Source organism: Mesoplodon densirostris, chromosome 10, assembly GCF_025265405.1.
Source record: "Mesoplodon densirostris isolate mMesDen1 chromosome 10, mMesDen1 primary haplotype, whole genome shotgun sequence".
Lineage (NCBI taxonomy): Eukaryota > Metazoa > Chordata > Mammalia > Artiodactyla > Ziphiidae > Mesoplodon > Mesoplodon densirostris.
Window position 1 is genome coordinate 68,934,738 of NC_082670.1, and position 24,409 is coordinate 68,959,146.

A 24,409-nucleotide genomic window follows, 5' to 3' on the forward strand; every position below is an offset into this window, starting at 1 on the left:
ATCTCATCGTGGTTTCGATTTGCATTTCCCTAATTAGTGACGTTGAGCAGCTTTCACGTGCTTATTGGCCATTTGTCTATCTTCTTTAAAGAAATGTCTATTCAAGTCCTTTGCCCATTTTTGAATTGGGTTGTTCATTTTGTTGTTGTAGGAACCCTTTATATATTCAGGATATTATCTCTCCTCTTTTCAATTTTTGCCCAGCCATTGCCTTCTCAGATACTCACTGACCTCATTACTTAATATGTCATTTGCCTCCCAACACACACACACATACACACACACACAAACACACAAACACAGACTGCACAGCCCCTCCCCTACTTTGGGTCCCTCCCCAGCCTTTATCACTGATTGACACACTTTATGGCTTTGGTGATTTGTCAGCTTTGTATGAGTGCCACAGGGGTGAAGGGTTTGGCTGCTTCCTCCACTGCAGTGTTCCCAGAGCCTAAAGAGTCTGGCACACAGTAGGTGCTCCATAAATGCTGAAAGGATGAAAGGAAGGGAAACAGACTCCTGCATGCACACTCACAGCCCCTCACAGACTCTCACATACACTGCCGCCACTCCTCCCACACATGCGCGCACATACTCTCACACTCACAGTCCTGCCATGCCCGCCGCACCACAAACACCCTGAGGCAGCCTGATTCGTGCAAGCCTCAAACCCGCTCTCACACACCCACACACTTATCTCACAAGCAGATGCATTCACATCCAAACGCGCCCTAGTGGGGCTGCCCTGACCTCCTGAGTCCTCCTGGCCTGCAAGCTATTTCCTACCCTTTGTGGCCCGCTCCACACTCTGGGCCCTTGATCTCTCCACAACCCTTATCTCTAGGGCCCCCAAGACTCTCTACAGGGCATTGCTCTTCCTCCCCTTCAAACCGGAGTGGATGACCTCCTCCAGGAAGCCTCCCCTCACCCTCCCCACTGAGCTCCGAAAGGAGGGGAGGGCCTGGCCCCGGAACAGGGTGTGACAGTGGGGCTGGCATTTGCAAGGGTGTGTGCATCTCCTCCTTTCATTGCAGGGGTTGTGCACTTGTCTTCTGCTGAGAAGCCCAGGGCTGAGAAACCACTGGTGGACCCCGGATTCTCGCCCTCTGGCCTAGAGCCACAACAGAGGCAGAGAGACCGGAGTCAGGCAGGGATCTAAGGCCTCTTCGGCTCTGACAGCCCGGGGACAGTGAGTCAGGCAAAGCCATTCTCTGCTGTGGGCCTCAGTTTCCCCACCTGTGACATGGGTGGCTCTGGGCCAGGGCCCTGCAGTTCCCTGATTGCGGGTTGTGGAGTGAGACAGCTCCGAGAGTGCTCTCAGGCGCCGAGTGGCAACCCTGTGTTAGAGGCCAGAGCATGGCTACTGTCTCCGGAAGTGGGGCGGGGCACCCAGTCCTCGTCCAGCTCAGCCCGGTGTCCTGGTGGGCAGGCTCGGAGGGTTTGGCACAGCAGATGGGACGGTTTTGATGTGGTGAGCAAGGAGGCAAGATCTCAAAGTGATTCCTCTCGTTTTGTCCAGGGCTCACCGTGTGTGGCTCATAGATTTTTATAAAAGTCAACCAAAGGGCCACAGAGAAGAGAGAAGGAAGGAGGGAGGGAAGGAAGGAAGGAGGGAAGGAACGAACGAACGAACGAACGAACGAACGAACGAAGGGAGGGAGGGAGGAAGGAAGGAAGGAAGGAAGAAGAGAAAGAAGGGAGGAAGGAAGCAAGGAAGAGAGGAGGGAGGAAAGAAAGAAGGAAAGAAGCCATTTATTCATGAGGCCCAAGGGGTGGGGACAGAGATGCAGTCACAGGCAAGCGCAGCCTGATGGGGAGAGATGAGAGCCCCGCAGAGCTGTGCAGAGACAGCCTGTGCAGGAGTCTCGATGCGCCCCCCTCCGTCCCACAGACTCCAGGCCACTGGTATCAGCAACTCGAGTGAAAGATGAGCTGTCCCCAGCACGGCCTCCCCTGGGCTCCCTGAGAGCAAAGGCGGTCGCACGTTACAGTGGAGGGGGGCAAGCAAGGCTGCGGGACGTCAGCTGAGAACTGGAATTGGTGGAGTTGGGGAGGTGGCAACAGGGGATCTGGATGACAGAGGCAGGAGGGGGACAATAGGGCTGAAATCAGCAGAGGTGGCAAAGGTGGTAGCAGGTTTGGAAGGGGGGGCGGGAGGTCTCACCTGGGGCAAGAGGTTCAGCTGGACATGATGTGCTTGACAAATGCTGAAAAGAAGGAAAGGGTGAGCAGCAGGGCTTCGGCCCTGGGTAGCCAAAGGTGGGGACCTAGGATCCTAATGCCCCACTCCCGCCAGCAGACTCCCTGCCCTGCTGAGTTTACCTTTTTTTTTTTTTTTTTTTTTTTTTTTTTGCGGTACGCGGGCCTCTCACTGTTGTGGCCTCTCCCGTTGCGGAGCACAGGCTCCGGACGCGCAGGCTCAGCGGCCACGACTCACGGGCCCAGCCGCTCCGTGACATGTGGGATCTTCCCGGACTGGGGCACAAACCCGCGTCCCCTGCATCGGCAGGCAGACTCTCAACCACTGCGCCACCAGGGAAGCCCCTGAGTTTACCTTTGTAGTTGATGCAGCCATTGGAGTCCTCTTGCCCAGCCATCAACTTCTCCACCTCATCTTCTGTCAGCCTCTCACCTGGCAGGAGTGGAAAGCTGAGTCAGCATTGTTGAGGTGTGAAGGGTGGGGGGCCCCCTTAGCCCCTCTGGATGGTGGATGTGCCTCTCCAGTATTCCCACACCTCATATTGGTACACACAAGGTCTGGGCTGTCACCCTTATTTCTAAAACCAGAAGAATCAGTGACAAGTCAAAAAGGGCAAGGCCTGGGGTGCAGGCTTGGCACTCCCTCCGAGCCTGGGCTCTGTCCGTAACAGTGCCATCTTGTTGTTCAGGTCACCAGCACATAGTGTCCCCTGTCCTCAATAGGCTGGCAGGACTCCCTCCATCAGGAGTAGGCCAGGTCCCCCATCTCCCTGGAAGCAGTCCCTCGGGGCAGCCCTTCAAGGCTAGAGGAAAGACGCATAAGATAGAGCTGGGGACTTTAGGGGATGACCATGGAGGGGAACAAGAGACACCACCACTGTTCCCCAGACAAGTCTGGCACTTTCCCGCCTCTGTGCTTTTGTATGTGTTGTGTTGGTTCCCCCACTGGATTGCCCACTGCAGTTTCCCTCACATCTCTTAGCCCTCAGTCACACACACACACACACACACACACACACACACACACACAACCCCAGACACCAGCACAGGGCTGAGCACACAGTAGGCACTCAGTAAATGTCTGGTGCAGGAAAAGTTCACTTTGCGCAGACACAATTGGTGCTCAGTGAACCTTTGCTGTAGGAAAACTTCTCTTTGAGAAAGGAACGCTCCTGCCAGCCAGGCACCTGACAGCGGGGGTCAAGATGCCCAAGAGGCAGGCACAGTACCTCCTTGGCTCTGTAATTTGACCTTGAGGCAATGAACACAAAGACTGGATTGATCCCCCTGGATGTACCGCCCTGCCCCACCCTGTCCCCAGAGCTGTTCCTGTTCCCCTCCAGTTCTGTGAGCTGCACCAGCTGGCTTTCTTTATTCCCCACCTAAATTTCTAAATTCCCCACATTTCTGTCACCTGCCGTGGAGACACCGTGACTGCATCACCCTCCATTTCACAAGTGAGAAACAGGCCCGGTGGGTGACAGAGTGCTTTCTCCCGGATGCCCCAGGAAGGAGAGAGTGGGGTGGGGAGGAGGCTGCCCTCACCCAGCGTGGCCAGCACGTGGCGGAGCTCGGCGCCCATGACCGTGCCGTTGCCCTCCTTGTCGAAGACCCTCAACCCCTCCACAAAGTCCTCGTAGGTGCCCGTGTCCTTGTTCTTGGAGATGTGCTGGAGCATGGGCAGGAACGTGTCAAAGTCCATCATCTTGGAGTTAAGCTCTGGGGAGAGATGGCCCAAGCATCAGGCTCTGAGGGGCAGATGGGCATCCCGCCCCTGTGTCTGGCAATGAGGAGCTATTGCCCTCACCCAGCTCCCAATGCACTCTACACCAGTTTGTCATTTACAAAGCACTCCACTGTCACAAGGCACTTTACAGTCAACTGAGAAATGCATTATTTACATTGTCCTTTGCTGTTCACAAGGACAGTGGCACGACAGGGGGCTCTGACTAGCACCTCTGCTCTTCTTTGGGGGAACAGTTCTTGCTAGCGTCTCTCTATTTTTCTTATCAACCCCGCTCTCCCCACACCTGTGATTGGTCGAGAGCAGCTGGGCCGATCAGAGACCTTCTCTGGGACTTCTGTACCTGTGGCGAGGGCTTGGGCCTCACTGCTCCTTGGGGAAAAGCAGGCAACCCTCTCTGGCCGTGGTGGTGAGAGAAGCTGGCCCTGCCCCACAGAGGGATGCCCAGGAGGCCAGGAAGGACAGGGAGAGCATATGGGATGCTGAGGCCAGGCACACCCTGGCCTGCCCTCACACCTGCCACTGAAGCTAGTTTGCGCTGTTGTCAGTCCCCTCCGACCAGGAGGCCTGGCAAATAGGCATGGGGCCAGATGGTATAGGAACCATCACTGCTCGTCACCTTGTCAGCATCACCTGAGACTGGCCTCCAGGTCCTCCTCCAGACAATGGGAGGATGTTAGGAGAATGCACAGCAGAGGAGTTCCCATGTTGTCCCACCAGCGATGGCAGCCCACCCTGGTGGTCTCCCCCGGGACTGGCACTAATGGGGACATCTCAGGCTGGGCGTACCAACCTTCCTGCTTTGGCTTCCCTAGGACTCGGAGCACCTCGGCCTGTGTAGGGTTCTGGCCCAGCGCCCGCAGGACATCCCCACACTGCCCATACGTGATCTTCATCTCACACTTGGGTGTGCGGTCGTACAGCGTGAAGGCTTCCTTGAACTCTGCCGGGAGAGAGTGTGAGCTGCGGACACTTCTAGAGTCAGCCCCCCCGACTCGCCCCACACTGCAGGGGAGGACTCTCAGCCTGGGGGACCCGGGCCCCAACCCTGCAGCCCCTGGCTCAAAACCCCCACTCACCTTCAATCTGCTCCGGTGTAAACTCGATCTGAAAGGGACCCCCAAAGATTCTGAGTGTCTGGTTCAGAGGATGGGCCAGGCGTCCTCCTGGTCCCTCCGTGTCCAGACCAGGCCTCAACCCCTCAACTGCCCCAACCCATCCACATGCCCCAACCCATCCACATTCCAGGATTCCAGCTTCCACTGCCCAGGACCTCCTGCAGTCCACCTTGACTCCCTCCTGCCTCCTTACCCCTCCCCCCATCCCACCTGAGGACCTTGGGTCTGCATGTGCCCAGACCCTGACACCAGGTAGGCCTCATCAGGGGAAGTGGTGAGGAGGGAGGCCTGGTGCCCTGAATCCCCAGCCCAGGGTGGGCCTTACCTGAGGCCCCTGGTCCTGGACAGACGTGCCTGAAGCACAGACTGGCTTTGCCAGCTCTGCCAGGCCTGGGGCCCAGTGGGCAGGACTGTCCACATAAGTGAGATGGGAGGCCTCATCTCACCAGGGTGGGGGCGGGAGGAGGAAAGGCGAGGGGGCAGGCCGGAGAGCCCTGTCACCATGAGAACATATTTGCAGGAGGGAGTGTGTGTGCGGTGTGCATGTGCGTTCACACACCTGTGTGTCCATCTGTTTGCATGTGTCTGCCCTCCACAGAGCCCTCAAGGCTGGGCACTTTCACTCACGTGGCCCTGCCTACGCCTGAGTCTTACACAGTCCCATCCATAAGCACAGGTCAGCTCCCCCAGCGTGGCACAGCAGGGGGCCAGGGCCCAGTGGTTGAGTGTTTGCTGAGGCCACATCAGGGCCACCTGAGGTCAGGAGGCCTCCTGGGACCCGGTTTCCCCCTCCTCACTTGGATACCAGGTCTATTTTTATCACTGCAGTCACTCGCCCCAAGGTCAAGGTCGCACAAGGAAAAGGAGCTTGGGGGGAGGGGGACTTGACTGGCGCCTCTCCAACTGCTGCTCCCTTGGAGTCCCCTCCACCAACCTCCGTAGTGCACACCAGTGCAGAGGGGGATCCCGCCCCTGCCACCCTGCTGGGTCGTCCCTCCCAACCCTCTGGCTTAACCCTGTGCTGGGAAGACCAAGTTGTTGTTCCTGCCCCAACCCCCACCCCCGAGAGCTCTCTCCACCAAGAAGCCTGCTGAGATTACGGGCCCTGGGCCCCTGGCACAGCTTTCTGCAGGGGGCACAGGAGAGGCCTCACTAGTTCCTCTGCTCAGAGGGGAGTCGGTGCAGCCTCAGATCCGGTGAGACCACACAATGCCACCTTGGGCCCTAGGGTTGTCTGACCCTCACCAGGGGGCCTGTGGGACACAAACCTGGGGTCTGGGGATGGTCAGGAGTCAGAGTCAACTCCTGGGAGCACTTGCCATGGGTGGTTCCCATCAGCCTGTGAGGAGGACTTATTGTCCCATTTTACAGCTGAGGAAACTAAGCCTTAGAGCAGTGATGGGAATGGAGCAGAGTTGGGATTTGAACCCATGTATTGAGGGACAAGGTAGGTGCCTCCAGGAAGGGCTCAGGAATGGAGATGGATCTGTGCAGATGGGCTGCAGGTCTTGCTGGGGACCGTGAAGGGCTGGGAGAGCTCCATGGGGCCCCTCAGCCAGCAGCCAGGGCAGCAGTGGCCAGTGGCCAGCCAAGAAAAGGCAACGGGCAGGACACGGGTACGTGCCACTATGCAGATGCCGCAGGTGGGAGTCATGGCTCGTTCTCCAGGTTTAGACTCTGAGAAAGGCTTTCAAGCCAAGCCGGGGAAGGGCTCCTGGGGCCACTGGTCACAGTTCCAAGACCAGCTTCCTCCATGACCTACCCAGACTGGCTCAGTATCGCCAGCTCAAAGCTGAGGCCCCACCAGCTCTGGGGCTCAGGGACCTTGGCAGGGGTGAGTGTGACCCAGCCTGGGCAGGAGCCCTGCTTCCCTGTACTCCCCACCCTGTCCACCCTGGGGAACTTGGTATGGACTTAAGACCCCACAGCTGAACAAGAAAGGTCCCTGCCTGGCTGCGGGGGTGAGGGGCACAGGCAGGTCCAGGATTCCCCAAGGATGTGAGGTCCAGGGAAAAGGACAAGGGAGAGTCAGTTTCCAACCACCAAAAAGACAGTCCCTTCAGCAGCACTGGGGTAGTCCTGCCTGATGTCTGACCACCATCCCTCCTGCTGCAGCCCTCCTGATGCCTGAAGCTTCCAACTTCAGTTCAGTACTCATTTTCTGGAGCCTGGTCTTCCACGGGGTAGATCCACTCTGGGATTCACTTACCTACCCTGACCTTCCCACCGAAACCCAGCTCCCACCCACACCCACCTTGACCTTGGAGACATCGAACTCAGGTTCCTTGGGGGGCTCTGGTGCAGGTGCAGGTGCGGGTGCAGGTGCGGGAGCTGGAGCTGCCTTGGCGGCTGCCTTGGCGTCATCCTTCTTGGGATCTGGCTTTCTGGGAGGCATGGAGGTTGTAAGCAGAGAGGGACGTGGAGAGAAGGAAGCAGAGAGCCGGGTAGGTGAGCCTCCCGTAACCGGCTTTTATCCTGTCTGGACACCTCATGACCCCAGCCCCACCCCTGCAGGGCACAATGGGGACAGGGCCATAAAAGGACATTGGCTAGGCTCAGGGGCTATTTTGGGGCCTGGGGGGGCATTGTTCAGGCTCAGGAATGGGTGGGGGAGAGGGAGGGCTCTCCATTCCTCCCAATCACCTGTTGGGGAGAGAGCGGGGGAGGGGAGGACAGAGGTCAGTGCTCAGCCCACACACACACCCTCAAAAGCACACGCACACACGCAGGGGCCCTGCTGCCCCTCAGCAGGTCAATAAACTGAAAGGGTGCAGAAGGTTGCACCGAGCATGTGTTGTGTGTTGTGTTGGGGGCAGGAGGACTGGGCACCCCTTGAGTTCAATTTCCCATCTGTGCATCGAATTCCATGTGTCTGTGCCCGTGTGTCTACACGGAGGGGGAGAGGGAGGTCTGCGTGTGTCCATGTGTGTTGTCTCCGTTTGGCTGGGTGTTTGTATGCAGAGGGGGTCTCTGTGTATCTATGGTGGGAGAGTCTGTGTCCATGTGGGGGATGACCCACCCCGGCCCGCGGGCGTTGCTTCTGTGTGTTTGTGTCTGGGTGTTTATCGTGCCTGCCTGAGTGTCTGGTCATGGCTCACAGGCAGCTGCAGCCCATCTCTGGGAACACCCTAAATGGCAGTAGGATGGGGTCTGCTCCCTCAAGGGCGGCCACCCAGCCTAGTTCAACAGCCAAGCAGCCTCCACAGCCTCCCGCATCAGCACCTGCCCAACCCTGAGGTTGGTTTCTTGGTTTCACCCTCACTTCCTATTGCCCCTCTTCCACAGCTCCCCGCGACCCACTTTCCCCACACACCCCAGGGTCTGCTCCCGCCAGACCCTTGCACGCACTGTACCCTCTGCCCTTGCCCCTCCGCTTGGAGCATTCAAGGCTTGGCCGCACTGCACCCTCCTCCAGGAAGCTGTTTCCACTGCCCCATGTTGCCCTCTGCTGACACTTTTGGTGGGGTCCTGAGAGGGTCTGCCTCTCTGAAGGACCCCAGGGCACTGGAAGAGGTTTGCCTCCCGGGTGCCCAGTCTAGGGTACGCCCCCCCCCCAGTTCCTACCCACAATGCCACCCCAGATGGCAGTGACAGAGGGCAGCCTGGCTGTTCTACCATTTCAGGAGTTGGGGGGAGGAGGGAAGGCTGAGGTGGCATAAGGCCCTTCCAGGCACAGAACTCGGAGAGTGGGGACATCTTGCAAACACATTGGCTTCCATTCCTTGCCCAGTGTCTGTGTCGGGGGGTGGAAAGGAGGTGTTCCCTGTTATTTTTAAATGCCTGGAGCCTTTGATAGAAACTTCAGAGGCATTGCCCGCCCCCCTCCTGGCCCCTGGGGATTTCCCAGGTATAGGGAGGCACTGGGGGTGGAGCCTGAGGGGAAGATTCACTTGGGCCTCTACCTGGATGCCCCCAACATCCCCCTGCTGAGCCCAGGTCCCTCTCATCCTGTCACTCAGCCTCATGGTGAGTCCAGGGATAGGGCTGGGTCCCCTCCTAGCTGGAACACAAGACATTCCTCTCCTCATCTGGAGGGCAGAACACCCCACATCTGGAAATCTGACAACATCCGGCGCTGGGGGAGAGGCAAGTTTTTCACTTTTCTTCCAGATGTTTGGCAAGAGTATTAAGAAAGAAAGGGGTGGAGGAGGGTCCTCAGAGACCAGCCAGAAATACCACAAGAGGAGAAGACAGACAGAGGGGGACACACAGAGACAGACCTCTGGGCGGCCCCATCACCCAGACCTGCTGACCCTAAGGACAACTGACTCTGGACACCCTCGAGGGCTCCCACCAGCCACAGGCACAGCCAACAGGACACCACCCAATCCCCTTTCACTCATCATGGGGGAAAATGAGGCCCAGAGCCTTGGACATCCGCAGGGGTGCCCAGAGTCCCGATCTCACTGGTGCATCCACACACAATTGCCCTCCCTTGGAAACGACTCAGCATCAGTGGGAACAGGAGTAGATGAGTGACGTGGGCCTCCTGAGGCTTGTTTCCCAGGTTTGCAGACTCATGCAGCCTGCTAGAGCCACGCAGCGCCCCCTTCCTCTGCTTGGTGAGGGGGTGTCTTGGTCCTCTTCCCCCGAGCACAGGGCAGATATGGTCCTATAGTGGGGATGCCGTGTACAGAGCCATCCTCCATTCCCTCCCCAGGGCTCAGATGGGCCTTTGACTGTCCGAGCTCTGGCTCCCCGGAGCAGCAGTGCCCTAGGCTCACCCCACAGGGCCACTCTCAACCCATAACAAATGCCCAGACCCTAGCAGGGACTCTGCAGGGCTCACCCCCCTTGACTGCCAGCAACATGCCTGTCGAGGACAGGAGGAAATTAAGGGGTGGGCAGGTGGGCAGGCAGGTGAACAGGAGAGGGGACTTAGTGACAGGGAGAGGCAGGCACTGGGTAGCAAAGACGAGCCACACAAGGCTTGGCACTCACCTCTCTCTCCCAGGTCCCAACCTGGGCTCCATGCCCCTTAGGAATGACAGCCCAGCAAACAAGATCCTGGCAGAGCCTGCGGGGAGAGACAGGGGTCTGGATCCCTCTTCTTTGACTCCCCCAGCTCCAGTGTCTGAGTTGTGGCCCAGTCTGATGCAGACAGCACATCCCAGAGCCCTCTCTGGGGGCAGCCACCTTACCTCCCCCTCCCCCACCTGAGGAAACTGTCGGGCCCTGACTTCTGAGGAGCCCATGAACAGAGGCAGGAGACCCCTGGCCACACGGGCCTCCTTCTTTGTTCTTTCCAGCCCCCATGCCTTTGCACAGGCTTTCCTCCCTCTGGTGCCCTTGTCTGGGACCCTGGCCACGGCTTGTTCCTTGTCACCTCTGGGTCTCAGTGAGATGTCACCTCCTACAAGAAGCCTCCTCAGACTACCCTGGACCTGCTCCCTCTGCCCTGCCTCTCAGCTGGACTCCCCATCCCTGCACACCCTAAAATGAGCTGTTCCCCTGTTATCTTCTCTCTTATGTGTGTCCCCCCTCCCATGAATATCAGCTGGCATAGGAGGAGTTTTTGGTCTTCCATGGCTGTATATCCGTAGGGTCTAGAACAGAGCCTGGTACACAGTAGGCACTCCATAAATGTCAGATGAACAAATGTCCCAAACATCTCAATTTACCCACCTCTCACAGGGGGACTGGAACGCTTTGCCGAACCCCATCTCTGGAGTAAGGCAAGGGGAGATTTGCGGATTGACTGACAGTACTTGTGTCTGCCGGGGGCACTGCTGCCCCTCAGCCCACCTGCCGCCTCCCTCCACGCAGGCTTGCTCTTCATGCCACTCCCCATCCGTTGCTAAGACTTCTCTCAAGAGCCTGAAGTGGTAGGGACGACCGGATGGTATAGGCAGTGACTTGACCATGATGACCAGCCAGCAGGGGGCGTAAAAGGGATAGGAACTGGTCTTTGGATCCTGAACCCAAACCCCAGAAACCAGGATCCCATCCCAGATCCCAGACTGCAAATCTGGAACCTGGAACGCCAAACGCAGACCACAGACTCAGGCCTCAGAATCCGAACCCCAAACTTAGATCCTGGAACTCAGAGCCCAGGACCAGATTCCGCTCTGGGGACCCAGACTCCAAAACCTAGGATGCCAAAGCCAGACCTTCAACCCAGACCCCAAACCCTAGACAGCAGGCCCAGGACCCAAGACTCTAAGCCCAGAATCCAGATCCAGGACTCAAGACCCAGGGCCCAGAACCCAGGACTCTAAACCCAGACTCCAGGCCCGTAAACCCAAACCTAGACCCCAGACCCTGGACCCAGGACAGGGGCTGCTGGTTTTCCAAACAGGCACTGCCTCCTGCCCTGTGTAGACAAGGGTGGAGCAGGGGAGGGGTTAGCTCTTGGCTAACAGCAGGGGTGAATGCTTGGCAGACCTTCCTGCTAGTGTTCAGAGGGGTATGAGGAATGTCCCTCATCCCGTCAGAGCCAATTTGGGGAACTCAGAATATGGTGGCCACATGGAGGGAATGGTGGGGAGTGAGGAGAGGGATGGATAGGTGAGGCCTGGCTATCCCCTGGGCCCAGGAACCAAAGTCAGGGAAGGAGGGTCAGGCTCCCCACGTGCCCTTGTCCCCCTGGCCGCAGGCTCCACAGACTGCCCTGGCCCGCCCAGGACTGCCCCTCCTGCCCAAAGCCTTTGGGCTGGGACGCAGGCCCAAACTTCCCGGAGTAGTCAAGAACGTGGCCTGGGCCAGACCCAGAGCCTTAGAAGTAGGTCAAATGTTGCTGTGCAGCAGGTCCTGGGGACCCCATCTGGGCACGGGCAGGCCCACGGGCTGCAGCTCACCCACCAGGGCACAAGCGTGTATTCACATAGATGTGGACTCACCACTACACACCCATAAATACAGACCCTACACAAGGCCACTAGTTCCTGCCCAACTGCTCAGATGAGGGGACTGAAGCCCCAAGAGGGGCAGGAGCTGCCCAGCAGCTCTGGACAGAGGTGGCACGAGGCAGCCACGAGGACCCAGAGAAGGAGAGGAATTTCTGCACAATCCCAAGTCCCTGGAGCCTTGGGTGAAAGTCTGACTCCAAGGAGGACTTCCCAGCAGGGCTGCTCTGCCACCAACAGGATGTGGCCTGCTTCCCGGAGGCACAGTCCCAGGCCTTGAAAGATGGGAAGGAGTGGCCAAGGGGGAGGCAGGAGACTACATATGCTCTTGTGACCCAGGCCGGTTCTGACTCCTTTTGTCCTCAGTTTCCCCATCTGTACAATGGTCATGGGTGGGGCAAAGCAATCCTGAGTTCGAAAGACAGTCACTGCCCCTGAGCAGTGATGAGCCCGTCCTGGCCACCCCCATGCCACACACAGACAACTCTGTCCTCAGCAGGCCAAACACACCCCTCAGGCCCCTCCTTCTGCCCACTGTGCTGACGGGGACCAGATGCTCCAACCTTGTGGTTCTGGGGGTGGGGGTGGCAGGGCCCAGCGGGCTGGCAGACAAGCCCTGGGTTTGGCCCAGGGACCTATAATCAGCTCCTGCCCCTCTGATCCCGGCCCAGGACTGACGCTTGGGGCTGTGGTGTTCTGGCCGGCTGTGGCCACGGCCGCTATATTTGGGAGCCCAATTGAGGATGAGGGAGGGGTGGGTAGGCAGGAGCCTCCAGGGACCAGTGTCTCATGGGGGACAGGGTGGGGGACACTGTTGGCCAGGCTTGTGCCCTTATGGAAGGAGGGCACAGCCTTGACTTCAGGGGCCCAATCTGAGGGGCGTGCTCTGCTCTCAGGAGCCTGGCCTGGGGGTCATCATCCCTGCCCTCAATCGCTGGTCTAAGGAGGTAGATTGAAAGTCTGAGTGCATGAGAAAGGGGAGGGGGGTGCTGACAAGATGAATGGGAGTGGGAAAAAGGCTCCCAAAGGGCGAGGTATGGGGCAGAGGGGTCTGAGATGCGAGGGATAGGAGGAGGGTGTACCAACATGCTATGCAAAGGGATGGAGAAAACAAAGGCCGGAAGCCGGGGTCCAAGGGAAGGGAGTGAGGTGCAGCCCTAGCCCTGGCTTCCCGGTTCTGCCTGCTGGTGTAGCTTCTAGAGGGGCCCAGCCCCTCCCCCAGCATGGCCTGCGGCCTCTCTGAACTGCCCTGGACATTCCCCGCCGTTGGGCCAAACCCTGTACTCTCCCACCAGCAGTTTCCCAAAGAGCAAATATTTATTGTCCTTGGAAGAAAAAAAAAGAGTCCCCTTTTAGGATCAGGGTCTGGGAGCTGCTACTGAGGCTTGCAGGGGTTCAGCAGCGGCCTGAGACGACCAGAAACCCCACCTAGAGGCTGAAGGCAGAGGAAGGAGGATGAGCTGGCCTCAGAGGAGAGGGGCCGTGGCCGCCCCAGGCTGCTGGGTGGGGGCTCTGCCCAGATCTCCATCTCCCCAAGATTTCCCCAGAATAGGTCTGAGGGTGTTCAGACTCTGTTCCCACGGCATGAGGTATGAACGTGTGTGTGAGCGGGTAGACGTGTGCCGTCTGTGTGTGCTCAGATGCATCACTGTGGGCAGGAGGGTGGGAACACATGTGTGATCCTGTGGGCGTGTGTCACACGAGGCTGTGACCATATGTGTGTAGGAGCACGCCTGGGCACTCCTGGCTCTGTGTGCGTGTCCATCTGGGAGCTTGTTCATCTGTTGGCATGGGGTGGGGTAGGGGCATGTGGACACAACCTCTGTTGAATGGCCAATTCAGTCAAAAATGCAAGTAAATTTAGCAGAGGAAAAAAAACCCTGTCAGTCAGACGAGGAGTCTGAATTGGGTGGTTGTTTGACTGGATGGACCGACTGTCTCAGGCAAACAGTTTGTGCTGGCTGGGAGGAGGAACCAGCTCCCCTGGGCCATCACGGAGAAACTGGAGACGGGGACCCCAACTACGGCAGAGACCGACACACAGAGACCAAGACAGAGACAGAGGTGGGGACAGACTCAGAAAGAGGGGAGGGAGGGTTGTTGAGGAGGACCAGAGACAAAGGGAGCGCCCAGGGCAGGATGGAGCGTCCCAGAGCCTACAGATAATGCGTGTGCACACAGCCCTCTGGCCCCCAGTCCCAGCTGCAAGCCGGGTCGAAGGCAGATTCATTCTTTCCTCTCACTCACCCTCAAGCAGCCCAAGGTGGACCAGAAGGGGGCACCAGACTGGGATGCAGGAAGGGAGGGTGGGATGGGCAGCTATGACGAGGAGACAGTGACAGGAGTGAAGGCAGTGCAGGGGACCGGGAGGGCGGCGGTGGGAGTGAAGGCAGCAGGACGGTAGTGATGACATCAGAAGAGGGCGTGGTAGCTGGGAGAGCCTCCCTCCCCGTCCCCTTGCAGACCACACCTAGCTGTGGTGGCCCCACAGACCCAGAGCTGTCCCCAGCCCACCCCACCGAGCACCAGCTGTGTCCTTGCCTCCAGTGGCCACACAAACACCCTCTGCGGCTCAGGGTGTGGAGCTGCATTGCAAATGGCCCAAGCCCCCAGCTAGGAATAGTTAGGGTCAATTGCCGTACCTGCCTGTGTGGATATTTATATATCTGCCCGCCCACCCAGTGTATTCATGTCTAAAGTACAACACACACATGCACACTCACACACACACACACACACTCACTCACAGGATACCCCAGTCAGGCTAACCCACCCCCGGTGTGTGTCTGTGTCTGTCTGAAGATACCTACTGGTCCCTGGACACCCCTCACATCACCTGGTCCCTTTCTGCCAATACGGGGGCCAACAGGAACCACACTGAAGTGTGCATGTGCACCCACGCACACATACATACTCACGCACTCACAGTCACTCAGGAACCCCACCCACAGGTGCCTGGACCCAGAGCAGGCACACTCCTATGCACACATCTTTAAACACAAACCCTCACACTTTATAGATGCATTTGTGCGCACATACCTTCATACACAGGTGCACGTGCACTTTGCCCACACATTCCCTTTGCGTGCGTACGTACACACATTCACATGCCTCTGCATACACATACCCCTAACGCATCACACCTTCAAGCTCACGGTATAGGAAGAGCTCTGGGTGGGAATTAGGAGTGCTGGGAAGAAGGAGAGAGGCTGAGAGCAATAGAAATCAGGGAACCGTGGCAGGCCTGCCTGGTGAGGTGAGGGTAGGTGGCAGTGTGAGTGCACGTGTGTGTGTGAGTTTGAACGTGTGTGTCCAGTATTTTGGAACCTTTCCACTGCCTCCTCTCCAAACCCCCTGGAGGGCCATCCCCACCCCCACCCTGCTCACAGAAGGAAATAGAGGCCAGAGCAGAGCAGCTGGGCCTGGGGAGGTCAGCGTCCCCAAGTTTGGGGCTTGCAAGCCTTAGCATCTGTGTTGTTCTTGGAACACCCAGGCCAGATAAGGACTGGGGTCAGAGCTCGGCTCTCGTGGGAAAGGACTCTCTGGAAGGCTCCCGACCCATTCCTTTCCCAGATGTTGGACCCCAGAGCAGGCAGCAGGAGGGCAAAGGGGATGGCTGGGGGACAGGTAGGGCCCCATCACGCTGTGCTGGAGAACTGGAGGGGGTCCACAGCAGATTCAGATTCATAGATGCCCAGGAATGTGCAGTGACCCCTCAAACCAGCCCAGGGACCTCCAATTGTCGGGCCTGGAGCAGACAGAAAGGGATGATACCAGACACCCTGCTCTCTGCAAGATCTGGACTTGAGACCCTCTGCTCCAGGGGGCCTCATTAGGTTCTGGAGCCAGGGCTAATGGTCAGAGACTCGGTGTCTGAGAAACCTGCAGCTTAGCTGGATGGAGAGGCTGTTTTGAGGAGATGGATGGAGTGCTAGGCGACATCAAAGCACTATGTCCCATCCAAAGCAAATCCAGGTGCTGCTCCTGGGATTGGTTATCGGGGCCAGCAGGGGACCCAGTTCTGGTCCTGGTCCCATCACTGACCCCTAGAGACTCTTGCCCTCTGGAGACCTCAGTGTTCACACCTGTACAATGGAGTGGGGTCTTAGGTCAGCTCAGCAGACACACAGTCCCCCCAGCACAGTCAGTTTGGGGCATCTTCGGACCTGAGTCTCCTCCTTCCCCGACTTGCACCAACCTTTGCCCCCTGCCCAGGTCTCAGTGCCTCGGAGAAGGCTGGAGATTCTTTGCTGGAGCTTAGAGTCAAGTCAACAAGGGAACAATCGGCTGGAATTCCGCATGAATACAGGGCTCATCCAAGGCTACAGATAATAGAGGAGGGACTGGGGGATTCCTGTGTCCCCTGGGAGCCTTGACTGACTGCAAGCCCCACCCCACTGAAGAGGGGCCCTGCCTTCAGGAGTCCTGGTCTGAGGGGATAAGCAGGAACCTCTCTGGTAGGTGTAGCAGGCCCCTCCCCCAGCGCATCCCCCACCTAGCCTGCCTGCAGCTCCCTGCCTGACCTATAATCACTGTAGATGCAGTTTGGGGTCAGGAACCACGAAGAGGAACCATTGACTGCATCAGTCAAGAGCCCTCACCACCTTCACACACCCCCTGCCTGGCCCTGGGGTCCCCCCAAACCCATCATCCCACTGAGAACAGAGGCCACAGGTTCAGATGGGCTGGCCTGGGCTGGAGCACTGGGGTCGGGCCCTCCTTGCAGCCCCAGGCCTCACAAACTTCAGTCTCCCATCTAGGAGTTGGGCTCCAGTCCTGCCAGCTTGACCCTTGGGCTGCTCCCTGATTTGCTAACAACTTTCCAATCCATCAGGTTTAATATCCTAAGGCTCCCTGGAGAAGAACTTTCTAACAATGCATGACAAGAGACTTGGCCAGAGGCCAGAGGAGGGTCTTTCTGAGATCCTGGGATTCCCTCCCTCCTCTTGGGGAAACTGAGGCTCAGAAGAGGAAGGCTGTCTCCATAGCAACTGAGAGATAAGAGGGGCAAGGGGCGGAGAGAGTATTTGAAGTCCAAAGCTCCAGCCACTAATTCTCCCCTCCTGCAGAGACGTTGGACAAGATGATGCTTTTTTTCCTACCATGAAAGACTCAGCAGGACCACAGAGATGACCCAGTCCCTGCCCTCAGGGCTCGCAGTCCATCAAGAGAGAGTCAAGAATCAAGAATCCGAGGTCTTACTCTGCTGGGGGCTCAGAAGCAGATCCAGGAAGACCTAGGAGAAAAGGGGACATTTGAAGGGTATATGAGACCCACCCCCCCAAGCCAAGAAGGGGAGGGCAAGTCAGACAGTGAGAAGCAGGGGTAGAGACTCACCAGGGTTCAGGCAATGGGAACCCCAGGGCAGTGGTGCCTGCAGGGAAGTGGCTCCCAGAAGTGGAGCCTCCAAGTCTCTGAGCCCAGCCCCGCACACAATAAGTTCTCAAGTGTTTGGGGAGTGAGTGATCTGATCCAGGGGGTCACAGGAAGGCGTCTGAGCAAAGGAGTGGCTCCATCAGGTCTGACCTTCCAGAACACTTTTCTTTCTCTCTCATCCCTCTCCTGTCTCTGCTAGGTCATCACGTCTTTGCCCCCGTCCGCCCCCAAATAGCCCTCTGTGATCAAGCTTAAATTGGAAAATATATGTGGAGCACTAAGTGGGAGGGGCGGAGGTGGCCACTCTTCCGTCAGGGACCCAGCTCTGCTCCCTGGGCCAGGAATGGCTTCCAGAGCCGGCTGTGGGGCGAAGGGTGTTGCAGAGGGGCGGCGTATGCTAGTTGGCCCAGAGTCAGCACTCCTGTTCCCTGCCTCTGCACGCCCACACCAGCTCCGGAAGGCAGGGAAGGAAAGGGGTGCAGTGGAGGTGGGGGGAGGCTAAACCACCAGTCTCCCTATGGAGAGAGCATGACTGAGTCCATAGTGGCTGGGGCTTCTGCTTCCCACCTGGGAAACGGGGCTTGAGGTTTTCATTCACTTCTGAGGAGGCAGAGGGGCCCTGGAGATGGAGCAGCGGCCCAGGGCAGGTAGGAGCTGGGTGTGTGACTTTGAGCTGCCTCTTATCCTTACTGGGCCCAGCTGGTGACCAGTGCCCCCTCCAGCCCGGGGAGGCCTCTGAGATATGCATAGCCGTTCTTCTGTCACCCTGGAACCTCCTCCAAGGTGGCAACTCATCTGTCTCCATCTGGGGCCCTTCAGCCTCTTCCACAGCCTGAGAGGGCCCTGGGTGTTGGGAAGGGCTGGAGACCTGGTCTGGATGAGCTGGGTGACCTCTAGCATGCCACTGTCCCTCTCTGAACATCGTTCTCCCACACAGTTTTATAAACTTCCCCAAAGTACTTCCCCTTCTGGCCAGTTCAGCCACGTCCATGGCGCCTCTGGGCCAGGCTCTGTGCCGGGTGTCGGACAGCCAGGCAGACACAGCCCTGGTCCCAGCCCGAGATGTTCCCAGTGTCATTGCCAGTTCATTGCTTAGCTCAGCTAGCGTGCCCTGAGGCATTCAGGGTGAGAGGAAACTGAGGCCCAGAGAGATGGCCCAGCAGTCCCCAGATGGCCCAGTCTGAATAAGGACCACCCACATAGATGGTCCCTCCAGGCCAAGCAGGACCCAGTGTCAAGAACTAAGGGTCCTCACCCAAGGTCTCCCCACCACCGCCCCCAGGCAAGACCCAGTGTCTGAGCTAACCCCCTTCCCACTGCCTCCTCCTTCCTGGCCCCCTCGTCCCTTCAAACCGCAGGGCCCATCCGGCCTCTGGAAAGCGTGCCCAGGACCTCGGTGATATTTTGAGTTTAAGAAAACTTTGCAGTCGGCAGGAGCTCTTAAAGGTTATAAATAGCAGCAGCAGGAGCCCATGCCGGGAGAGGCGGAAACACGTGTCAAACACACATGGGAGGTGGTATTCCAAGGCACAGACCCCCTCCTCACCACCACTAGAGACTCACCAGGCTTTAGGGGATTTTACAACCACTGGAGTGGGAAGTCACACCCCACCTGGAAGGTGTCTGGGAAAGGAGGCTCTGCTCTTGCCCCCAGCCAGGGTCCCTGAGCGGTTGGCCAGGTTGCCCCGGGCACTTGGGGGCGCTGCTGAAAGGGGTCTGGGGTGGGAGGTCTTGCTCCTACCCTCTCCCTCTCTGCCCAACACGGGAACCCCAGGGGCTGAGAGGAGTTTTGGATTGCGTCCCCTCTAACCCCGGTCAGCATAAGCCCAGGGTGAAGAAGGGATTATTCCAAGGTCACACAGGAGCTGGGTAGGATTCAGAGCCCCAACCCACAGTTCTTTTCACCAAATGCTGCTGCTGCATCCCTTCCATTTTGAGGGACCACAGGACAACACCTTACCCCACCTGATTAAGCACAGTTGGAGGACTGTGTGGAGGGGCCCCTGATATGAGTCATCCCCTCCTGATCTGGGGGTGAGCAGACCCTAGGGCCTCATCTCTCAACAGCCCATCCAGTCCCCATGTTTCCACTTCTGATGAAGATCTGCCTTTAAACAGATGAGGAAGGGAGCGCTGGAGAGGGCAAGGGATTCCCCCCACCCCAGAGGGCTGCACACCCATGCCCACCTTGCCAGGGTGTGGCTTGTGGACAACCCAAGGCCAGGTGTAGGGTCTTCACAAGGAATTCCGCTCTGGTTTGGGCCACTGCAGTCTCAGGTTTGCCTTGAAGGCCATACGTTTTGAGGACATGCTCTCAGGAGCCTGGTCTGAGGGAACACAGCCATGAAGACTCCTTTGATTTTCCCGACTGCTCCACAGTATGCATAGGCAGCAACCATTACTCCAATGCAAAGACTGGGAAGCTAAGGCATGTCTGAGTTCCCCATGGTCATCCCCAGTTCTGCCTCACTTGTGCCCCACCTGCTGCCCATGGCCCCCAGCACGTCTGGGGGCAGCAGCCAGGCCTGGCGCCCAGGCGTTCTGAACCTCAGGGAGCCCCGAAGTGTTTATGGGGCTCCTAATGAATGGGCCTGTTGAGCTCAGAGGGGGCCGGGCCCGGGTAAACATGACTGGGTCTGAGCTGCCATTCTCCCCCTGACTCCTTCCTCAGGACCCAGGACGAAAATACGACTTCCTGTCCCTGAGCTGAGGGCTAGACTCGCCCCTCAGAGCCCTGGGCTGGGGCCCACAGGAGGAGCACAGCCTGGCCTGCACGGGCAGCCCCCAAGGTTGCGGGGGAGACGGGACCTCAGGTTTTCAGAGTCACGGGTCTGCATCCAGGACCCGAGTGCTTGGGCACTTTATGGGGCCCCTTCAAGCCTTGAACTGCCCATCTGTTAATGACAGACTGGGAAACTGAGGCCATGAATAAGAAGGGGATCCACAGGTCAGGACAGAACAGGCACTGAGCCCCAGCCTCTTGCTTCTCTGGCCAGTGAGGATGGGAGCAGCGGGAAGGGCAGGGGGCGTTTGTGGGCTCAGAGGAGGGAGAGGCTCCGTGGGGGGAGGCTCAGGGCAGTGGGAAGCTTTACAGAGGGCAAAGGAGGTCTTCCCCCTTGGACACAGCTGCCCACTGACCTGTAAAGCTGAAGTCTGCCCCCCCTCCATTGGCCCTGGTCACAGAATGGGTCCTACATGCCCTGAGATACCTCTTGGAGCCAGACACTTGGGAGTAGCCCAGGCCAGGGGCAGGAGCCCTGTTAAGTGCTATTTGTCATTGTCTCCCTATATGGCCCTGGCCAGCCCAGTCTACTCTCTAAGCCTCATTTTCCCTACCTGAAGGCCAGGTATTGGCAAGTTCCCTGCCCCTCTTTCCAGCTTGTGAACTAGAAAGTACTTTGGAAACTATAAAGAGTGCTACCCTCCCCAGGAGCCTGGGAGGCCTGGGGAGAGGTCGCCCCTGAGTGCGGGGGCCCTAGGAACATGCCCCAGCCACTGGGTGGTTCCAGGCCAGCCACCTCACATGCTAAGCACTGGGGGCTGTGGCTGGAATGTGTGGAGAGGCAGCTGCCACGTGAATCATTACACCTCATCAGGCTGAGCCTGGGACTTCCAGACTCAAACCAGCTCAGACCGGGCTCTGGCAGAAAGGCAGCCTCCAACTAGGATCTCCGGGCCCTGAGGTGAGGTTCCAGGATCTTGCATGGTCTCTTCCTCACCATCTGTCCACGTCCTCACCCTTAGCGTCCAGGTCCAGCACTGGTTCTGCTACAGCTCATTCTGCAGAACCACAGAGAGAGGTCATCCTGTCTACAATCCCCTGCCTCTGTGACCTCTAACTACATAAGCAGGCCCTGAGCCTGGGGGGAACCGGGGTAGGGGGGCAGCCAGTCAGGGCTTCCTGGCTGGTTAAACACCAGGAGCCCATGTTCCAGTAAGTAAAGAGTCTGATAGAGAGAGGGTGGCTATGGCTCTGCAGGGATCAGGACAAGGGCTGGGTGGACAAGGGTCCCCATTGCTCCTAGCTGGGGGACACTGGGTGCTCAGTGCTTGGAGGGGAAGCCTTCTCAGCCTCAGTTTTCCTGCTTGTGACCTGGGTTTGAACTACCCTCATCCACCATCTGATTGCTCCAGGTGCCCAAAACTTGGATGAAGTCACTCATAGGGGCTGTGCTCATACCTCGTGGTGGCCTGAAATTTCTGAGATGTGGAAAAGGCTGGAAGGGGCAGGCAGGGACACAGGAACAGAGAGAAGGAGAGCTAATCAGAGAAAGTCTTGGCAGGGCAAGGAGAGGACCACTAAGGTATACACACACGTGAGGGACTGAACGGGCATGGGCACCTGGCAGGCAAGCCCACGGTCAGTGGCGGGGAGGGCCCAGCCCAGGGCACCTGAACACTGGTACACTTGGACCTGCCTCTGCTTCCTGACCAGGGGTCTGGGACAAAGTCCTAGGCTGGTGCAGCGTTTGGTAAAAAATAATTAATTTTTCTCTTCAAGTGAAAGCTCTGACTCAGGCCTTTTCCTGTCCCGAACAGCAACATCCTTGCTTAGGCCTGAACCACAGAAGCTGCTCAGGGCTATCCACAGCCTCCCCATGGCCAATTTGAGTCTACTCTGTGGCTCTAGGCCCCATTTGGAACATCCTGTGGGCTCCAGGTGAGTGGGGTTCAGGGGAGCCCTGAGACCTGAGTGTAGCTGGAAGGGGTGAGGCTGGGGCACCCAGTTGGTAACGTAGTGTGTGTGTACCTGTGCCTGTAGGGCAGACAACGTATGCCCACTAGGAGATATCTATGGATCTGGTGCTACCGCAGCAGGGTCCTGTGACCATGTGATCGGAAGGGACAGGAATCCCACACTCCCAGCCGCCTGTCCTGGGAGTGCTCCCTGCCTGGGACAGGGCAGTCTGGCCCCCTGTGTCCCCAGCTTCCCGCCATTCACCTTCCTGAGAAGTGAGAAAGCCAGGCTTCCTGCTGCAAGGGGAGGGGGCTGTTTGACCAGCCTGGGAGCCTCCAGTGACTCATCCGGGTGGGGGGTGTTTATGAGCAGCTGAAATGGCTGTAAAAGTGGCACCTAGGTTCACTTATGGCCTGGCCATCCCCTCCCCTACCAGCCCCTTGCCTTGAAAAGCTTCCAGAGCGGCTTGGGAACCTGGAAAGAGGTCTGGGATTGAATCTTGGTGGGGGCTCAGCCTGGGGTCAGGGTTTAACCAGGGGTTAGAGATCAGGCAAGGAAAGGACTCAGCTGGGGGTAAAGCTAACTCTGGGATCAGGGCTGAGATTGGGATTCAGGCTGACTTTGGGGCTAGGGTTGAGGGAACGAAGGGTCGGGGTCTATGGGCTAATTTTACCAGATAGCTTCCAGGCTCGGGCAAGGGATTTTCTGAGGGAGTGAGGCCAGGCTGCAGGTCTCAGAGAGCCTCTGTTTTTCCTGTTTGAGTCTGGTGCCCACCCAGGCCCCAGGGTCTGTGTACCTTGGCCAGAGCCCTACTCATGGTGGCCATGGCGGCAGCAGAGGCCTGTCAGCCTAGGGCTGCTGAAACAGAGTGCAGCCCCTGCTCCAGTTCTGAGCTCCAGTGACAGCCTTGGCTCCTCCTCCTAGGCCCCAGCCTGGGGATCAAAGAGGGGAGTCCCCACAGGGACTTACTCCCACTCCCCACCCCCAACCAGAACTTTCTAAATGCCATTGAAACTGACCTGAAACTGACCAGAAACTGACCCTGGGGCCCTGGGGCTTGCCTGTCAAAAAGGGTGGGCTGTGCTCTGCCAGGCACTGGGGTGCTACCAGTTAATGTGTGACACCCTCACCCCCATGGTGGCACTTTAACCAGAGGCCTGGGGGTGATTTAGGGGGTCAGTGGCCCCGCCCACAGTGGTGGAATGTCCAGCAGGAGACTCTGGAGTGAGGCACACGAATTATGGCTAGGGAAACACCCTTAAGGGGCCCAGAGCCCATGATCCCTCTGTGCAGCCCTATCCACAGCCCACCCTTGTCCTCCCAAGCACAGGGTATTGTTTGTTCCTCAATCTCAAGCTTGCTGGTGTCAGATCTGAGAAGGACTTCCTCCATCAACTCCTAGTTTCACCTCTCAGTACCTCCAATCCCTCCACGAATGTTCTTTTCCTATCATCAAGGGGTGTGGGTCATCAAATCATAAAGCTTGGAATCGAATTGCTTAGAAACAGAGACATAAAGCTTCTTTGAAGAACCATGAGTGTTCTTTAGGTGGCTGCTCTGGGCACCTGAGCCTCTGTCCCTGTTCCAAAAGAGCCCACACACCATAGGGAGCAGTCCCCAAACCACAGCCACCCCTCCTCCAATAATGGAAGAGATGGAGACACAAGGAGAGAGGGATGTCCTTTACACCAGGCAAAGAAGTATTATCCTGGCTGAGGAAACTACAAAGGCAAAGGCAGCGCAGTGAACACAGAAAGAAGACCAGGAGTCTAGTCAACAGTGCCTGTTGGGGAGAGTCACCTTTGGAGGAAACTGCCTCAGACAGCAGTCTAAACACCAGGACAAGAAACTTGAGGGTAGTGGGGCATGGAAGAGAGTATGGCCATAGAAATGTATGGAGAAGACCCTTGTGGGTACAGTCTGGGAGATGGGTGGGTTTGAGCAGGAGGAGGGGGTAGGTTGCCAGGAAAGTTGGCTGCAGTTGGACTCCAGTGGCCTTAGGGCTTGGGCTTGGGCACTCATTCACTCTGAAGAGAGGGGTCATCCCTGAGACAGGGGGCCGGTTCGAGGGCTCTGAGGAGCTCAATTTCCACAGGCTGAGCCTGGGGAGCCCCCAGAGTCCATGGGTCTCTCAGAAACCCAGAGAGATACCCACCCTCGGAGGCACTGAAACAGTAAAGTTAAAAGTGCCCTTTGAATCAGCTGGTCAGCTCCCCATTTTACAGATGAGGAAACTGAGGCTCAGACAGCAGGAGAGTCATCGTGTCCAGGATACACAATTGGTAAGTGGGAGAGCTGGGGTTGCCACTTAGCCCGGATATTTCCTAGGGCCCTGCCAGTTGCATTAGCTTCCTCCTGACCATCCTTAAAGCCCTTTGCTCCAGGCATCCCCAGGTCCTCCCTGCACCTCAGCTTCCCCACCTGATACTTAGAGGTCGTAGGCTTGGGG

The 24,409-nt window shown here is 57.8% G+C and overlaps 1 protein-coding gene across 1 annotated transcript; it reads right to left on the minus strand.

Moving 5' to 3' along the window:
- Nucleotides 1-1,997: 1,997 nt before the first annotated feature.
- On the minus strand, nt 1,998-7,456 carry MYL3 (myosin light chain 3). Its single transcript, XM_060109833.1, has 7 exons — nt 7,316-7,456; nt 5,023-5,050; nt 4,737-4,886; nt 3,745-3,918; nt 2,555-2,632; nt 2,165-2,207; nt 1,998-2,069 (listed from the first exon to the last, which is right to left on the minus strand). The coding sequence occupies exons 1-6, from the start codon at nt 7,454-7,456 to the stop codon at nt 2,179-2,181; spliced, it is 600 nt and encodes a 199-aa protein (XP_059965816.1). The 3' UTR covers nt 1,998-2,069; nt 2,165-2,178.
- Between the last annotated feature and the right edge of the window lie 16,953 nt (nt 7,457-24,409).